At 44.4% G+C, this 19,588-nt stretch overlaps 1 protein-coding gene across 1 annotated transcript in view; it reads right to left on the bottom strand.

The window, feature by feature from the left end:
* LOC138288213 (lysozyme C, intestinal isozyme-like) overlaps positions 1–19,588 on the bottom strand; it is a 132,393-nt gene that overhangs the window by 88,595 nt on the left and 24,210 nt on the right. The window contains exon 2 of the mRNA XM_069229592.1: positions 2,934–3,098. Within this exon, the coding sequence (XP_069085693.1) occupies positions 2,934–3,098 (165 nt within the window). The remainder of the gene's footprint in view (positions 1–2,933; positions 3,099–19,588) is intronic.

Raw genomic sequence — 19,588 nt, 5'->3', positions numbered from 1 at the left:
ACACAAGAAATATCTGAAAAATCACAACTCGTAAGGTTCTGGCGTTCACCTACTGTTTCAGTAAAGATCTCCCATAAAGGACCACAAACTCATCCCAATCCTAAATTTGTGATCGCAGTAATTCTGGTGGAAGTACTGATAAAGTTCTCAAAAATGACAGGTCTGCTCTTGCTCACCATATGTTGTTCTTATTTGAATAGCGTGGTCACTAGCCTCTGTTAAGCTACTTCAAAATACTGTGGATTGTTTTTCTCATTTTTATTTGCCACATAATTGAGATTATTTGAAAAATACATCACACAAAAAGATGCATTCATGGCTTCAGTGCATGTACACAACACAAATCAAGATAAAAGTAATTTTTAGTTGTTTTTCAGACCCTCTCCCACTTTATTAGTGGCATTTGCCATCAAAGGGAGTTATGGGCTCAACCATATTCTAGGGAGATCTTCTGATATTAATCCTCCAGGGTCTTTAGAATAAATATAGTCAGGGACACCATGATTTCCCTTTAATCTTAAGTGCCCTTGGTATGGTTAAAAATATGTGCGTGGATGTCCGTAAGATATAGGCCCTCATTATGAACACGGTGGTCGAAACCCCTGTGTTCATGCTGGCAGTCAAACTACTGACCGCCAGTGCCCCCTGATCCCTGCCGGCCGTATAATGAACATTCCTGTGGGCCGGCGGGTGTAAACATTGTTTCCGCCGACCCAGAGAAATGCCTGGCCGGGACATTGACAGCGGCTCCACATGGAGCCGCCGCCAATGTCTCTGTGCGGCGGGTGCAGCTGCACCTGTTGTGCAGATCAGTGCCCGTAAATCGCCAAATGCATGGGCAGTGCAGGGCCCCCCGGGGGTGCCCAGGAGCACCCCTTCTGCCAGCCTTTCCCTGGTGGGGTAACCTGCCAGGGAAAGGCTGGAGGCTTATGGATCATTATCCTAGGGGCAGCACGGCTGCCCTGTTGGATAATGATTCCGACAGCCGCCAGGCTGCCTGACGGAGGCAGCCTGGCGGGGAGTGAGGGCCACATATGGCGGCCCTCATAGGGTTCATTATGTGGCCCACCATGCCGGCTGGCTGGTTTTCCCGCCGGTATGGCGGGCCACACCGCCAGGTTCAAAATGACCACCATAGTGTCCATTTCAGCCTTACCTAAGTGGCCTCTATGGATCCAACAAGCCTTTCTTCAGGACTGTCTCTAGACCATGGTTAAAGGTTAGTGACTAACCATTTGTAATTTCCCTATTAGCCGGACATACAACATGAAACATAACATGGATGTAGGCATTCTCCCCCCTTCAAATGAGCATGTCATAATGCCCTAAGCTAGTATTCTGTAATACTTCATAAGAAGTAGGGGGGGGCATGACTCTGTAGTCACACTTTCCTCGAGGGTGGCATGTCCCATTATACACTTACATTCCACCCCCAATCTCTTCCGGTCTGCCCTCATTATTTAGGAAAGTCAGAAAAGAAGCAAAAAAAAGTGAGAGATGAATACACCAACCAAATATAGTGCTTGATCTGAGCCAGTGTTTGCTGGTAGGGACCACCAGCGCTTATTTCTCCTCATCAGATGTTTTCGGAAGCCAAGAGAGGGAACAGACACAAAGAGGAAAGAACGAGGAAGAGAAAGATGGGAACACTGTCACAAAGGGAGAGAGCAGGACCCTGCAGTAGTGAGGTAAAGTGGGATGAGTGTCTGGTAGGGTATTAAAGAGGCCTGAGGTAGATACTAGACCATGCTGCCTTGGTATTTAGCGCACTGCGTTATACATTACTGGCCGTGGGCTTCTGTGCAGAGCTTTGGGCAGCAGCAATCACAAACGGCACTCCAAGCAGCTTCGATGTTTACTTCGATGTTTACTTAAGGCTTATACAGTTTTATCAAAATAACAAATTATCAGGTTGTGAAAAGTGACACGTTTCAACCTATATGGTCTTCTTCATTGGCCCAAATCATTACAGAAGCCCCCCTCCCTTAGAAAATATACCATTAACCATCATAGGCTTGAAAGAAATCTTTTATACCTCCAAACACATACACAGACTGGACCATAACCATTATTCTCAAGACTTTCTATATTGGGATAGTATTACCAAAACAAATACATTAAAAATTTATATTGATTACACTAATCTAAACAAACCTCCTGGTGACAGCAACCCAGCCATTGGTGGCCACATTCTAGTAGGTCCCCTCTTTTTCAATTTTTAGTTTGGAGTGCCATTTGTGAACTGTGTTATTTTTTGGATTTATTACGGGTCCTGCGCCCGTAGATGTGCACCGACTCTGCGAGGCACAATCAGGAAGAACAGCAGGAACTGTGTATATATATGGTCCATGAGTAAGGCTGTTGCCGAAACGCGTTGGATTTTGTGCTGAAATAAACTGAATTTTCATATTGGAGGTGTCCTGGTTCTCCTGATATTGGAAGGAGTGTCTAAGGTTATATTAGGGTCTCTCGGAACCCATCCAGGACCGCTGTGTGGAGCACCTGCATTCCGGGACTTGGTTACGAATATATATATATATATATATATATATATATATATATATATATATATCCAAAACACAGCTTGCCGGTATATCCTGAGGCTGAGTCTGCAGTGATTTGATCAGGGTTTCGGCTACCCTTAATATCGCAATCACACTTTCCCAGCAAGAAAAGAATCACTCAAATCTCCTTATGAGTGCAAAGGGAGAGGCTTCATTAAAAAGCACCTTTGGACTCATAAGGAGATTTGAATGATTCTTCTCTTGCTATGAAAGTGTGTTTGCGAGATATATATATATATATATATATATATATATATATATATATATATATATATAGTGATTGTGAACCTCTATGTTTTTTTTAATTCCTGAATTTTTTAATGCCTTCCGTAGATTAAAACAATGTTTGGTGGGGAAAATTAGACTTACCACTGCATGGGGTGCGGCAGATATTGTGACTTTTTGGCGTGCGGTCATCTTTACACCACCGACGGCTATTAATTTGGAAAATTCCGTAGTCCTTGCTCTTGTCACCTGGATTAAAGTTTACTGCTTCTGTGTTGAATCCACTTTCATGGTATGCAGTGCACACCCCTGTGAAAAAGTACAACATTAAAATATACAATATAATTAATTGTGCAGTAGCTCCACGTTTATGGACTTTGGTGGCAGACTATGTAAGATTTGCCGCCATTTTAAGGTGTCTACATAAAAAAGATGAACGTTGTCTATTAATTTCAATGTACAAAATCGTTCACTGCTTACTGCTTATTACACATTCACACTGTGCTTCTGTAAGACCGAGTGGTGCACCTGGTGTGCCATTTTGTATCAGCAGGTTACACTTGAGGAAGCTAAAAAGATTTCCCATCTGGCTCATTCGCCCCTCCTGTCACTTGTTTGACCTGGGTCTGTGGTAGGGCTTAGGGGGTTTAGAAACAGTATTTCTCTAAGGCTTGAGTTAGTCCTACTCATTCTCTACCCTTGTTACCCTTGGGCAAAGGTAGAGATTAATGCCCACATCAAGACCGCTCCCCAGGCAGCACAATATCCTAACCCACCCCAGACATGCTACCTGGTCTTAGTGGGCCTTTGATTGAAGCTCCACTCCACCCGCCCTTCTTTCAGTAAGAGTCTGAGACCCTGGGTGGAGGTGAAAGGTCGCAGTTTATTAACATTAAGTCATAAATCATTAGATGGTCATAAATCATCATAACAGTGATCGATGATTGATACACACCGTAAATTCTTCAAGAACATCATAAATCAATTAATAGTCCTAAATAATTGATCTCAAGCCTTAAACCAATTTGGCACCACCGAAAATCATCTTTGATAGCACCATCTGACACAAGTTCCTGTACAGCCGCTGGATGTGAAGGACCCTCGGGTTGCATGAAGCAGCTTCTAGGCTTCACTTTCTACCGATGAAGGCCACTTCGGGCTGTGCCTGGGCTGCAAGTACTATGGGGGTCATTCTGACTCCCGCCGGCCGCGGTAACCGCAGGGCCGGCGGGAGCCGCCAGAATACCGCTGCGCGGTCAGAAGACAGCCGCGGTTATTCTGAGTTTCCCGCTGGGCGGGCGGGCGACCGCCAGAAGGCCCTTACCGCCATCCTTACCGCCATCCTGTTCCTGGCGGCCAAAACCGCCAGGAACAGGATGGCGGTAAGGGGGTCGGAATCCCCATGGCGGCGCAGCAAGCTGCGCCGCCGTGGAGGATTCCCCAGGGCAGAGGGAAACCAGCGGTACACCGCCGGTTTCCCGTTTCTGACCGCGGCTGTACCGCCGCGGTCAGAATGCCCAGGGATGCACCGCCAGCCTGTTGGCGGTGCATCCGCGGTCCCCGGCCCTGGCGGATTTTACCGCCAGGGTCGGAATGACCACCTATGTCTGCTTTTGCAAGTATCTCCTCTGACTCTCTCTGTTGCCCCCCCAGTGACCCAGCTGTCAGGCTTCCATAGGACCACTGTTGGCAACTCTTTCCTTTTTCACGGAATACCGGCTGCTCTTATGTGTTAGTGATGCAGTTGAACTGTGCTGTCTCCGCCATGCAGCCAGTGGTTTCACAGCCAATGGCAGCTCCTCCTTTTATCACTAGATTTCCTTTGCTCCAGGGCATTCCCCTAGTTTGACAGCACCTGTATGTCCGTAACTACTCTATAGCTTCCTCTCTTGTCCCATTCTGTTGACCCTGCCATCAGGCATCCCAAGGTCTACCAGTTTGGCAACCTTATTATTCCCAGGTCTTTTGCCCATATCGTGGTTCATTTACTTATATACATTATATGTTGTTTCCCGAAATCACATAGTGCTGCTGCCTCCTGAGAAGGGAGGTGGTCATTTAAGTCGCTTAGACTGAATAACATATAAGTCCCTAGCATGTGTAAGACAAAGTGTCCACCCAGGGTTGCAGCACTGATTTGCTACCCTGTGCGCCTCAAAGAACAAAAATGGCTCCCAGCCTACCACTGCAGACTAGCAGGGCAGTTTTTAAAACTGGTAATTTGACTTTGCTCGGTATCCGATGCAAGCGCTCACGCCCGTGCATAATGGCTAAGCAAATGTGCAATCAGCTAGGCAGCAGCGATTTCAGTTATGGCGCAGTGCATGCAACTCCTCTGAACAACTAGAACACTATGCATATGCCCCAGTTCTATAACAGCCCGAAACTACGGGAGCTAAGCATTCTTTGGCCGGTGGCATTTCCCCAGCTACATGTGCGAGTCTGTGCGCATTCTCTCACTCTCCATCGCGTGCGTACCGTTAAACTAATAAAAGGAGATCTTCATCTCTGTTGCCTCATCTCAGTACAATTCCCCATGGTTACCTCATTGGGTGAGTTGTTACATTTCTGGCCTAGACCATGGGTGGAGTGTGGTAGACCATTCAGCATGGGAGTTCACAGTGATGTGATCTCGGCAGAGAAGAAAGTGCCAGAGGTCAGACACCTGAAGGGAGCCGGGTGTTTTAATAATAGATATTCAAATGAACCCCAGAATGTGACCCGCAGCGTAACTCACTCAGCAAGTATCTAAGCATTTCAAGGTTTGTGGAGGAAAGGAGACAGGGGTCCGAGACTAAAAATCACTAAAATTAAGAAGTCTGGAAACATGATTTATTTGATGATACTAATGCACTTTCTTTCGTTGTGCATGACAAATGATTTTTTTAAAAGTTATTATGAATGGCTCATCCAGCAGGGAAGCAGATTTTCAGCCAAATTACTGACATTTAATGCAGAAGAACTCTGCAGTCAGAAACTTGAAATTGTACATAAGAATTAACGACCGTTCGACAGTAAAACAACCGGTCACTCTTTAGCAGGGTGCTCCGTCAATTTTAGGAGGGAACGTAGGATGGATGACTTGCTTCAGAGCAATATGAGACAAAACTGGTATTGGAAGGACCCACGCTGAAATCAGTCCTCTTCGTCTTACTTGAGGAATAAATATTAGAGGCAGTAATTCAATTTGCAAAACGAGTGTGTTCACTATAAAGCATGCATCTAATTCCAGCAAGCGATGCTAACGTGCCTACGTATGCCCACCGTGCTTACATATATTTGTCCCTTATTTTCGCACAAACTGCTTTATGCTCAGCTTTATGGCAATCAGCGATTATGTTTGAACATAGACAGTCAAGGGTGTAGTAGTGAGTAATGTGTCAACAGCATAGTATGTCAAACTAAGTCCTTGAAATCCTGCAGTTTATGAAATTTGCGAATTTTGTAGTCCTTCTTTGAGGCATACAGGGTGTTACTGCACGTACCTGCATACATGCCAACAGACCTGACTGAAGCGGAAGACTCACTAATTTCAAAACCAAAATGGCTTTATTGAGCTGTCCACCAGTGGCGGCCGGCAGCTTTGGGTGGAGGGCGGGCGGGGCACACACACAAACACACACACAGACTCATTCTTTCGCACCCAAACACGCACGCACGCACGCTCACACATTAACAACACTCATTCCATTCAAACATGCACGCACGCACCAAACATTCATTTTACAAATTCACACACATTCATTCTTCCACACACACGCACTCACATCCATTAACAACACTCATTCCATTCAAACATGCACGCACGCACCAAACATTCATTTTACAAGATCAAACACATTCATTCTTTCACACACACACACACGCACGCACGCACGCACATCCATGAACAACACTCATAACACTCAAACATGCACGCGCGCACCAAACATTAATTTTACAAATTCACACACATTCATTCTTCCACACACACGCACGCACGCACTCACATCCATTAACAACACTCATTCCATTCAAACATGCACGCACGCACCAAACATTCATTTTACAAGATCAAACACATTCATTCTTTCACACACACACACACGCACGCACGCACATCCATGAACAACACTCATAACACTCAAACATGCACGCGCGCACCAAACATTCAATGTAAAACATAACACACATACATACACACACACACACACTTACCTTTAGCCTCCAGGTCCCAGGAGGGTAGAGACTGCTGCCTTCCCTCATTGGCTGACCTTAGGTCAGCCAATGAGGGAAGGCAGCAGTCCCAGCCTCGTCACAGAGTGGGATGGGGTCAGTGAGACTGCTGACCCAACCCCACTCTGTGACGAAGTGTCACTGATTGACACTCGCCCTGGGCACTTCAGGGCTTAAACCTGAAGCGCCCAGGGAGAGTGTCAATGGGTGACGCTTTCCTCGTCACCCAGGGGAGGGCCTGGAGGCACCTTTGCTGGGCCGAGGAGGTCACGCCCATAGGGGTCGTGATCTCCTCAGCACAGCAAAGTTCAGCTCAGGCAGCCAGGAGTCTGCGCAAATCGCGCATGTCTGCTCCTGGCTGCCTGACCTGAACATAAAGAGTGTCTGTCAGGCTGACCTTTGTTCAGCCTGACAGACACTCTTCATGGGGTGGGGGGGCGTGGTCCCTCCGCCCTAAAGGACGGGCCGCCACTGCTGTCCACCATCTGAAATTGCATCTTCTTCAATAAAGGTCAATGGGGGAATAAAAAATGCTTTAGCTTATGAGATAAGAATTTTCAATTCTATAAAGGACACAGAGACGAGGATTTTGTATTCTCTTTTTTACTGTAGACATTTCAGCAGCCAATCACAATACAATAAACAAAAAAACTACATTACCCATGTAGCCAATATATCACTCATATCACATGCCCCAATCATATTAGACCAGCCCATATAAGTACAGATAACTCCATTTTGCATTCTCTTTCTTTGCAGGATAAATCATATTAATACAGAATTCTCTAGCTTGAATAATAACCTTAACTTCTAAAAGTCAATGCAATCCAAACAGCGATCTTCAATTTGAAGATCATCCAACAGGGATGTCGAAGCAGACCCTCCCAAGACTTCTTCTGTTGTTAGTCTTGATTGTGACTAGACCAAGATACGTCTCGTGTGAATCAGACCACTTCAATTATGTTTCTAGTTGGTAACTGTGAAGCCAGGAAAAAAGCCACAATATCCATATCCAGGAAACGTTTGCAGAATGGAAAATAATGACATGAAACACATAATTATAAACTTAACATACAGGACAGGAACCCGATAGCTCACAATTTGACAATGTCATACATAACACACATATATCAGGATAGGATGATCCTCATCTCTGTTTCCTTAATAGAATTGAAAATTCTTACTGCATAAGCTAGAAAATGTTTTATTCTAAGTCAGGACCAGAGGCTCTGAATATGCTTGTTCAAAACTGTGCCACCACCACTGAAGCCACATCCACAATGGGTTTATAATAAAAGGACTTGAGAGTTGACTCAGGAGACCAGTCTGCTGCTTTCAAAATATCCTCTAACCGCGAGCCCAACGTGAAAGACTTTTAGGCCATAGCACTGCAAGCTGAGTGAGCTCCAAAAATGGAAACATCAATCCTGGTTTTGTCCAGTAATCAACGTATCCACTAGCCAAAGTGGCAGCTGAGACAGGTTTGAATGGCTTCTGCAGAGCAATGAGTACTTGTCCTCTAGGATCTCCCCTAAATTCAATAGTCACAGCTTCATAAGCTTTAAGGCAATATACCACGCATAGTTTAGTGTTAGTAAGAAATGCCGGATATGCTACTGTCCTAGTGTTAGACTTAGGGGGTCATTTCCGCCAAGGTACCGCCGACAAATGACCGCACCGCGGTCAAAAGACCGCGGCGGCCATTCAAACATTTCCGCTGGGCCGGCGGGCGCTCTCCAAAAGAGCGCCCGCCGGCCCTGCAGAAATGCCCCTGCAACGAGGACGCCGGCTCAGAATTGAGCCGGCGTAGTTGCAGGGGTGCGACGGGTGCAGTTGCACCCGTCGCGTATTTCAGTGTCTGCAAAGCAGGCACTGAAATACTTTGTGGGGCCCTCTTACGGGGGCCCCTGCAGTGCCCATGCCATTGGCATGGGCACTGCAGGGGCCCCCAGGGGCCCCGCGGCACCCCCTACCGCCATCCTGTTCATGGCGGGTTTCCCGCCATGAACAGGATGGCGGTAGGGGGTGTCTGAATCCCCATGGCGGCGATGGAGGATTCAATGGGGCAGCGGTAAACCGGCGGGAGACCGCCGGTTTACCCTTTCTGACCGCGGCTGAACCGCCGCGGTCAGAATGCCCTTGGGAGCACCGCCAGCCTGTTGGCGGTGCTCCCGTGGTCGGTGACCCTGGCGGTCACCGGCCGCCAGGGTCAGAATGACCCCCTTAGTCTGCCCAGAAATAGAAAAGGGAACGCCATCATGGGAGAAAACCCTACCAGAGAGATGAACAGCATGGACGTCAGACACTCTTTTACAAGAGATTAAGCAAAGAAGCACAGTGAGCTAGGCAGAGAGCTGCTTGCGGGAGAGGTATTTATTCTCCGGCCATCTTTCTAAAAAAGGTAAAACCACATTAACATCCCAAAGAGAAGAATATCTGGAGTGTGGGAGCTTACACAAGTGTATGCCTTTCATGAGTTTGCACACTACTTTGTGTTTTCCCACAGGCATCCCTGCAAGGAGAACATGCCCCTCCGAGATGGCAGATTTATCATTGTTAGTGGACCTGAAAGCCAGGCTTGAAGATGCTAAAGAAGAAAGGGAGTTGATCACCAAGCTGCCCTCTGCCCTAGCGGGATCTGAGTTTCATTCATCACACCAATGGACCAATCGATGCGATGCTGAAGCATAACATTTGTGAGTGCCATACGCCCATGCCTGGTTGATGTAGAAGGAAGCCTGTGGAGAAATGGCTGCCACTTGCCTTCTAACACGAGAACCCTCCAGGCTACTAAGCAGAGTTGTCCCGGTAGGATCAAGGGAAAGACCTTGAACTCGAAGCAGCAACTGAGCCAAGTGAATTGTAGAAATCAAGGAAGAGGAAGGTAGATGGGGATCGTCAAGGATGCGTCTCGCAGGTCCAAGCAGACCATTTAATCACCTTCCTGCAGAATATCCCGTAAGAGATGGACCCCCTCCATCTTGAAATGCGGGTATATTGAAAGGCGTTGAACTCCTTTAGATTTAAGACTAAGCGGGAACCGCCTCCTCTCTTGTGGACCAAGAATATGGCTCTGATGAAGCCTCAGGGATGAGGGGAAGAAAGGTCAATGGCCTCTTTCTCCAAGAGCAACTGAATTTCCTTTGAGATTACCTTTTGCTCTTGTAGGTAATAATGTAGTTCTGGGTGGGGGGTGATTCATTTGGGAGGGAGAGTGGTAAAACACCAGTTTGTAGCCTTGGATAGACTCGTGAACCCAGGGATCCTGGGTCATCAGTTGCTAATTTAGCAAAAACAACTTTGTCCTGCCCCCCAACGTTTCTTTGTCCTGCCCCCCAACGCTTCCTCGGAGAGAGGAATAATTCTCACCGGTGTAAGTGGAGGCTCCATGTTGACGACTGTTGTAATCTTTCAAAAAGCATTGTTGACCCACATGAGATTGTGTGGGGTAGAAGGTACATTCAGCTGACTTTTATATTGCCCATAACCACGTCCGTGGTAGGAGAAATCTCGCTGGGGGCCCTGATGGAAGTCACGGCCTGACGATCAGCCTCTAAATCGTTCAGCCCTCCGAAAAAGAGTATTGAGGAATACTTTTTCCAGGGACAAGTGGACTTTGCCCATACAGTTGAACGTTGCTGTGAATTCAGCTAGATCTTTAATAAAAAGACCACTGAAGAGGAGTCCCTGCACCACTGGCCCCGCTTCGGAAAAGGCTAAATCGTTTAGTTGTGGTTCAATTTGCATCAAAATGGAGCAATGGCGTTCAGTGGAAAAAGCCACATTAGCATTTCACAGCTAGCACATGGCATGCTGCACCCAACCAACAAAGAGCTGTAGGTCAATGGGAGTGCTGGTTTCTTTAGCATGGAAGGCTAACTCCAAAATGTTTGTAAGAGGTCCAGAGATGTCCAGGAGCTTGTTCTGGCAAGAACACCAGGCTCTATGGAGGCCCTTTATAAGGGTCCCTTGCACACTTTGTTTTAGAATGTCACCATTGTAGGGTCCACTTCTGGGGTCTCAGTGACCTTCCCTGCTATATCAAGCCTGGGGCAATCAGTGTGCAACCTGGCACACATCTCCTTATCTAATCTTTGCTGGATGAGTTCTTAAATGCACTTGGCAACCTCCTGTTGAGGGGGCCCAACTTCAGGACAGAGAATGTATGATCTCTTCAGGATTGAACATCAGCACTTAATGGAGTCTTGGAGCATGTTTCTGAGGGATGCTCGCAACATTTCCTTTTACTGGGCCCAGGGTATTGTCTTGTTCACAGTCACTGAGATCTGCGGACGAAGAGTCCGAGTTAGCCGGCTTGGAAAGGTCCACAGAATCTTCCCACTCCTGGGATTGAGGTACACTATAACCATGGTCATCCATGACTGTCACTGACTTTTTTTGACTGTCTCTTTGTGTGGCTACCTTTTTGTCTGAGCTTTCCCTTTAGAAGGCTTGCCCAGAGGGACTTATGGATCCTCTGAAGAGTGACAGGAGGAAGCCAACCCTTTTGCTGGGCAAAACTCCTAAAGTGCTTGTTGAGGAGGCCCAAAGCCTTGGCCAGGGCTTTATTGACTGACATTTGGACACTATTATCCAGTGCACCTACCAAGTTTTCTTCCAAAGAGGGTTGAATGTCCTCCTGGTAATACTCCTTGTACTCAAAGGCTTCATATTGGGCCATGTTGCACCACATTTGATGTAAATAAGGCAGCAAGGTGCCACAGTAAGGATAGCCAAGGACTACAATCGGGGGAGTGCAAGAAACCAAGCAGGTGAAGTTTATTCAAATCATTTTTAAGGTGTGGAGGGAGCCACCTGCATCACTCTAGGCAAAGCCTATGCAATTTTACTACCCTGGGCGCACTCGGATGCACAAGGGTGTGAGGGAAGCATTAATATTTATAATTGATAATCTTTTTCTGGGCACAGAAGAGGGAAGAAGTGCTGAACGCTGTAGGTAGGCATTTCTCTGAAAGTATTCAGGGCGAAACTCACCAGGCCCAGAAGCCAGTAGGAAGCGCCACTCTCGCTTTATTTGAAGTTGCAACCACGTTCAAATGAAGGACGGTGGCTCCACATAGGCGGGTGAGTGCTCGGAGACCTGCAGGGCTAGAAATAGGACTGCGGACATCAGGCTGAGGGAGGGGCCCGCTCCCACTCCACTTATGAGAGCCCAAGAAGAATCGCCAGCTTGGGAGGTCGCAGCTCTCCCTCAGTAAGGGAAAAAAGGTTAAATGCAAGTTATAATACTTCTTACTGAAAAACAACAGGTGCTGAGTCTGACCAGCGACATTGAGCACCATGTACGTAAGCTAGCAGTACTTGTAAAACGCAAGCTGCGAAATGCACATACTCATGAAGTAATAAAACACAAATCCAGCAATATCATATGAGGTAATAAAAGCACCTAACTGTCTGTGAAGCAGGAAAGAAAGAGGACACAAAAGTGAGTCATCTGTACCTATACGGGGTGCTCTAATATGATTGGGGCATGTGATATGAGTGATATATTGGCTACATGGGTAATGTTATTTTTTGTATATTGTATTGTGATTGGGTGCTGACATTTCTACAGTAAAGAATGAGAAGCATAATCAGAGTATACGGTGCTGACATAGAATTATCTTCTCCTGATTCCTGTTTCAAAATTCTTCTACTTTCCTCCCCTAACGTTTTGGCACACATGCAAATGTCCTTGTAGTGAAAGGTGAATTAATGCTATGAAAATACACTTAGGCAGCATTCCAGCAGCCTAAATGAAGGTGTAATCTCTGTTCCAGGGCTCCCGGTCAACCCAGTCCTCCCTAGGTCACTATAACCATTTGGAGGACTTCATAAACTAAGAATATTGTGGAGGCAAACCAGCAGCTTGTGCACTGACTTCAATTACTAAATTAGGAATGATAGCAGCTAAGAAGAACCCTCGATTTTGCTAGGTTACAGCTGAGGCCGAACTCCACAGTCTGATATGTTTTGGGTATTGCACGCCCCTGACATTTTGTGGCTATAACATACCCAATTGTGACACCTCAAAATCGCAAAAGTGCTTGCTGCATCATGCCTTAGGCGCTGACTACATGCAGCACTGCTGAAATCAATGGAATACAAACACATGCGTAAAACAGCAATGAAATTAATGGACAGATTTCTCTCTATTTTTTATTGTTCTACGGGAGTGAGAGGGTATTTGTTCAATAAATGGGTTGGTCTGGACAAAGAATAATTTTCTTTGCTGGCGATTGGAGGGAGAGGGGGGATTCCTGCACGCTCTAAGTAATGGATGCACTCGAGTGGTTATCCATTAGGCCCCAGTGAAACTCCAATTGTTTTCTTTACGTATAGTGGTGATGCTGAGAACAACATAGGCCCATGTCTGTGTGAGAGCGTGTATTTTTAAATATGTTTATTTTTGGTTTTCGTATTAATAACGAGTGATGAACTAATGTGTAAAACGAGAAAACTTTTAAAGTTGTTGTTTTTCTGTTCTTGGTTGAGCAAAATTATATTCAGATGCTGTAGTTATTTTCCATGATTCGAAGCTTCAAAATAATAAATGTTTTCAAGCTTGTGTAGATGTATCCACAGCTACCCCTAGCCGGTTGCGGTGACATGTCTTACAAGGTCATATATTAACTGAGCGTTGCATACGTTGAAATGTTCTATTGTTTGAGAATGTTACTAATATCTGGTCTTTCCTCAAGGATGGAAGTAAAGTAGCAGAGAAAGTTTCTTCCTGAGAACAAGATATGCGAGAGGCGATGAGACAATGGGGTTACAGACGAGACGGAAGGAGAGTGTATCTAACGAAAGAAAATGTTATAGTTAGCGTAGGTTTGTCAAGTTTAGGTCATCAAATTAGTTGTTGATTGGCTGAAATGAAAACACCCCATACATTGACCAATCTGGAGTTGATTAGATTTTAGTATAATAATCTGTGTAGACTAACTATAGAGGGAGAGAGCTTCGAGTTCGTTGGGAATGCGTGAACTGAGGGTTCATTGTTCCTTGATAGCAGACAAGTGTTGAGATTAGCTGTCGTTAGGCCTAAAACTGTTGATGGTGTCCTCAAGTGGAAGCTGATCATTTGCTGTTACTACTATTGTGGTAATGTATGTTTTTAACTGTGAATTGTGTCTCTCTTGCTTTTCAGGTACCAACTGCAACTAATAATTATATTGCTGCACATTATTAGTTATATATATATTAACATAATTGAGTTAAGTATTTTTCTAAATGAGTGTTTCTAAATTCTTTTCACATGAAGCCCAACATGTAATGCTAATGTGTGGTTAGTTAGGAAAATAATCATCTATTGCTTATGATCTGGTTTGAATTCATTTGATGCTGAACTTATGTATTCCGTACCACCATTATCGGTTTTTGTATTATTAATAGGTGTGGTTCTTTTGGAGATAATTTGTTTAACTGTATTAATCAAATTGAGGTGCATATGTTGTTTTAATGAGCTGCTATTGATTCTATATGCTTATCGTTTGTGTTTGAGAGTTATCTTTTTGACCTTAGCATTGTTAATATAGGGAAATAAATGTATGTATTCTTGTTAAAAAACTGGTGTGATTATTGACTGAAGCTTTATAATATTGAATATTGTTGATTTGTTATTGATTTATTTATTTTCACAATTCCCATTGGTGACATCCCCTCAAACCTATGTCGTTTTGATCCATCGTCCTCTAGCAAAGGATCCATTATATAGTATTGATAAAAGTTTGGATCCCGTAACGCGCTCGCACTGTATCACTTGAAAAAGAAGACTGAACAGGCTTTAAGTGAATGCTCGGTTGCCACAATAAGCAGCACAAGTTTCAACTCTTAGGTTACAGAATGGCAGCTTGAATGCCTGGCTCTGATAAGGATTTTTGATTGGTGCCCTTAAGTTAAACCATATGAGGCTACTTACAAACACACCTGCTTTCATATTATTCTTTATGCCCTCCTATGAAGACTTGGATGTTCAACTGAGCTGTATAACATACAATATGAGCAGGTTTACCAGAAGCTCACAGCAGCTTCAATTACAGTTGTGTTTCTGCTTCCACATCGCTACCGTTCGCCCAGCCAGCAGATGGCTGCCCTTGTGAATCCACGTGCATGGATCATGTATTCTATTAACAAGACTGTATCGCTGGGACATTATTAGTTCAGGTAAGTGGCTCTCCATTTGGCCTACCCACTTTAAAAGGGAGGGGCTGAACCCCGACAGTTTCAAAGGTGCAATAATCAAGGAAGAACCACAGCACTCAATATAATTTCAATGTAGTAAGATTAACAATGATGAAGTCACACAAATTCCAATCTGATCAAGTCTCTTTAATTGATGAATGCCATTTTCTTCTTACAAATCCGATTAATATCACCAGTTTCAATAAGGTAAACAAGTCCTTCATATGCCAAATAACTCATTGACATCCAACATGTGTTTCGTCATGACATATGACATTTTCAAGGCAACCAGTAGCAAAATAGGATGCGGCAGACTGTATACAAGAATCATCCATATCAAAGCAGCTGTTCGCATAAGACAAGGTTCTCTGGGATAAGTTTTAGTGGTACATGTCGCCTCTTCCTGGGCACCTCCATTCTGGCTGCAGGTGTATGACGAGCCTGGTGGTCCCTCCTGCGCCATGTCTGCAACTCTTTATTTTATGGGAGGGTGGGGGTCACTGCCTGGGGCACAAGGCCCTGCATCATAGTGTTCGGGGACCACATTTGAGTTTGGCAACTGACTTCTGACTCCAGTCTCTACATTTTGGTGTCAGACGGGTTTTACACCCTCCTCCTGGAATTGGTTCAGTTAATCATGCATGTGGGTTTTCCCGCGTCAAGGTATGGCTAGCTGTGGACACCAAAGGGGAGGTGATGAAAGTGTATGCTTTCTGTTTCCATGCCCCCCTCCTCAATGCCTGTACGTCCTGGAGCCCTCGGGCGCGTTAGCCGCGGTTCTCTCATGGTCCAGCTTCACCTCCATGGCCTGCTCTTCTTCTACATGAGAAGCACCACATGACCATGGATTCCAGGACCAATAGATCAATTACATTAAAACTGCTTACACATAATGGTTTATACATCTAACCCTGCTGCCGATTTCTGTTTTCAGGATTGCTGAAGAAAACTTTTCATAACATAAGGTGTGGTCTCTTTCAGAGTGCCTCGATTCCCTAGCTGTAGTGAGAGCCTGGCATTTGCTGCAAAACCCAACTTGTTCATTGATTTGGGATGGGTTTGGTCGACATGAGGACCAAGTCGGTCGCTGAGATGCCAGGTGTGATGGTGGGACTCAGCAATTTGTGCTGCAGCAACGAAAGATGAACCTGGGGCATATTTTCATGTTGTGGTTGCTTATACACTTTGCTGTAGCTTGAATCAACAGACAAAATCAGGTCCTGGATGCAAAGGATTTGCTCGAATATTAGGCTACAGTTCCTCTACGATTTGTGGTGTAGAAAACCTACCTTAAGAAGCTCGTCCTTTCAGAGATGACTTTTTGTTTTTGATTAATTGTTCATTTACTCATTTCAAATTGCACAACATTATGGGGTACATTTAACATTTCATCTTTTAATACGTTTTAACATTTATTGTAAAAAGGGGCGGGAAGTGCACAGTTTCGGTATGAAAGAGTATGTCCTATGGAAAAAATGATCTTAATATCCTCCCATACATCACAATCTACCTCACAGAAAACTGAGTTTCGAGAAGGGGAAATATTTTCTTATAGGTCAGAATTATCTGGTTTCTTTCACCAGAGTTGTGACTGATCAACCAAATATTTTTACACGTTTAGATACTTATGAAAAAGTAGGCCTGATGTTAAAAGTTAACGGTGGGGTAGAAGGCGTACGTTTTAACTTACTGAGGCTATAATGCCGCATTCCAAGTGTTCATTTCTAGAATTATACAATATTCCACCAGCGAGATGAACCAAAACCATTTTCCTGCCAATCTGTGTGTCAGTGAACGGCAGAGTGAGCGCTGGGCTGGGCCTATATATTTGTATCATACAATAATAGGACATCATAGCCTGTTGTCACACCCCATCACTGCTGGCAATATCAGAGTCACTTTGTGCGTCATGATCACCACTAAAGTGTATTTTGGGACAGAGACCATAAAACCACATGTAAATAAACCCAATGACATATGTGCACACATAAAAAATAACTATGCAACAAGTTATTTGAAACCAGCTATAAACACAATTACAACAAGGAAAGTGTGCTTTTTTAGACTATATCATTTGATCATGAACAAAGAACAAGACGCAAGGACTCAGCACAATGAAATCTGAAGGAGTGACTGCACAATTACTCTAATGGTCTGAACTGTACAGACACAATGCATATCATCTTAAATTTGCAGGCATCCCAGAGAACCAAGAAAAAATAACTAATACAATTACTGCGCTAAATGTATATGCTTCAGAGCCTTCAGACTTCCCTTACTGTGACCTGCAATGTCGGATCTGGGGCTGACTCTACAGGCCAGTGGTTCCCAAAGTTTTTTGACCCGCGGCTCCCCTGACCTATTGGCCACTGGCCATGGCTCCCCATTATGTTACTTTTTTTTGGTGGGCGGGGGGATGTAAGCCCAGCCTCTGGAGTAGTTCCTTTTTTCACTCTAAAACTTAATTGGGATGGAGCCGATGAAGGTACCATATTCCTACATATAACAAAATTAAAATGTAACAATTGATTAATTAAAAAAAAAAAACTTTAATTTGTAAAGTCAGAAACAATACTCTTCAACACTTGGGTGAACATTTGGATTTTTTAAAAACAATAGACCCAAACTGGGCTAACATCACAAAGGAATTTTCTCATTTGAGAAACGCGGATTGTTACCCATGCGCAGGAATGTGTTTGCTCAATAAAAAACATAAAGGTGTTTACACAGAACCTGTGGGAAAATATATGTAAGCAGTTTCCCCCTCAACCGGCAGGTTGCCCACATGCTGAGCATTAGAATCACCAAGTTCATTTATTAGGTAATAAATAACCATGCTATGTATATCATACAGAAATAAATGAAGTAGTTTAACATGAAATATTCAATCCCTCTCCAGTAGGTGGCGTCCGAGCCTGTGAAATGCTGTCTATGGAACTAGCATAGTCCTCGATGAAAATGCCAAATTAGGGCGTTGGTATCTGTTTGTATATTTGAATTATGTGACTTTTGTGCAATTTAACGAACTCCAGTAACAAAGGAATGAACAAAAAAACGATTCTTATATAAATTTACAGTTTTAAAATTTGATTTCCTATTAGGTCATAAGATTAATTGGCACCATCAGCACATAATTGTATCATAAAGTGCATCTTTTCACGGCGCCCCTGGCTGACTTTAATGGCGCACCTGGAAGCCGCGGCGCACAGTTTGGGAACCTCTGCTACAGGCGATAAGGTTACAAAAACATTAATGTTCAAAATGTCTGAAAAAAAGAAGTCGTATATTTATTATGGAGATACGGTTGAGTGACATATGGTTTATAGAGGGCTGCCCTGTCTTAAGAACATTAAAGTATGCAGAAAGTGATGGATGGAATGCTTGAATTAAACTCAGCCACTGTTGATTACCTGGGCCGCAACTCTACCCATGTTATTTTTCACACTATGCCACAGTTTCGACCCAGCTTGGGTTATGACTGATTTACACGTGTCGGGTCCAAGCTGAGGGGGCATGATGTGCAAAATAACGATGGAGTGGTATGCGGCCGAGTAACTACCTGGGGCTGAGATTAAATCCAGAATTCCATCCATCACTCTTTTGTATTCTTTAGTGTGTTGCCCTAAGTGAGAAGTGAGCCCGGTGCAAATTGTCTCACCGGTTCCAAGCGATACCTGATTGATGAGCTCATAACTAGGGCGAAACCGATCCTGGGTTGTTTTTCCGGTTCAGGGAGAACATGGATTGGCAGTTCAGACTGGACTGTTCCCATTGGAGCAAGTTCAAGACTGATTTGCATTTGGCTGGGTACACACTGAGGTACATTGTGTGCTAAATATCGCAGGACATGGATGCAGCCCCAAGAAATTACCACTGGCTGAGCTTAATCCAAGCATTACAGCCATCATGTTTTTCTGTACTTAGGTTTGTCATCTTAAGTGGAAAGGATATGCACATAAGTGGGTCCCATGCACACTGTGTTACTAGAAACAAACTATATCCGGCTCGTGAGCCCTAACTAGGCTAAAACAGGCCCTAGGTTGCTTCTGTTCAGTCAAGGGAGGACCCGGCTTGGCTTTTCATCAGGGCTGGTTCCATTGGAGCAGGGTCAAAGCTGATTTGCATATGGCTATGTATAAACTGAGGTGGTATAATGTTTCAAAATAATAATGGACTGGGAAGCACCCCAAGTAATTACCAATGGCTGCATTCCAGCATTTCATCCATCACTATTTATATACTTTAGTCTGTCTCTAGAGAATGGCAAAGGTGCCTGGGGAAATAAGCAGAGATTTTTTTTCCACTAAGAAGTTAGTTCATATTATTTACTGCAATAGATTAACACAGTTTATATCATCTACCTATTCACACGTTGAATTTTATGATATTGTAATAGAGGT

The sequence above is a fragment of the Pleurodeles waltl genome, chromosome 4_1 (genome assembly GCF_031143425.1).
Source record: "Pleurodeles waltl isolate 20211129_DDA chromosome 4_1, aPleWal1.hap1.20221129, whole genome shotgun sequence".
Classification (NCBI taxonomy): Eukaryota; Metazoa; Chordata; class Amphibia; order Caudata; family Salamandridae; genus Pleurodeles; species Pleurodeles waltl.
This window is presented reverse-complemented; position numbering and strand designations above follow the sequence as displayed.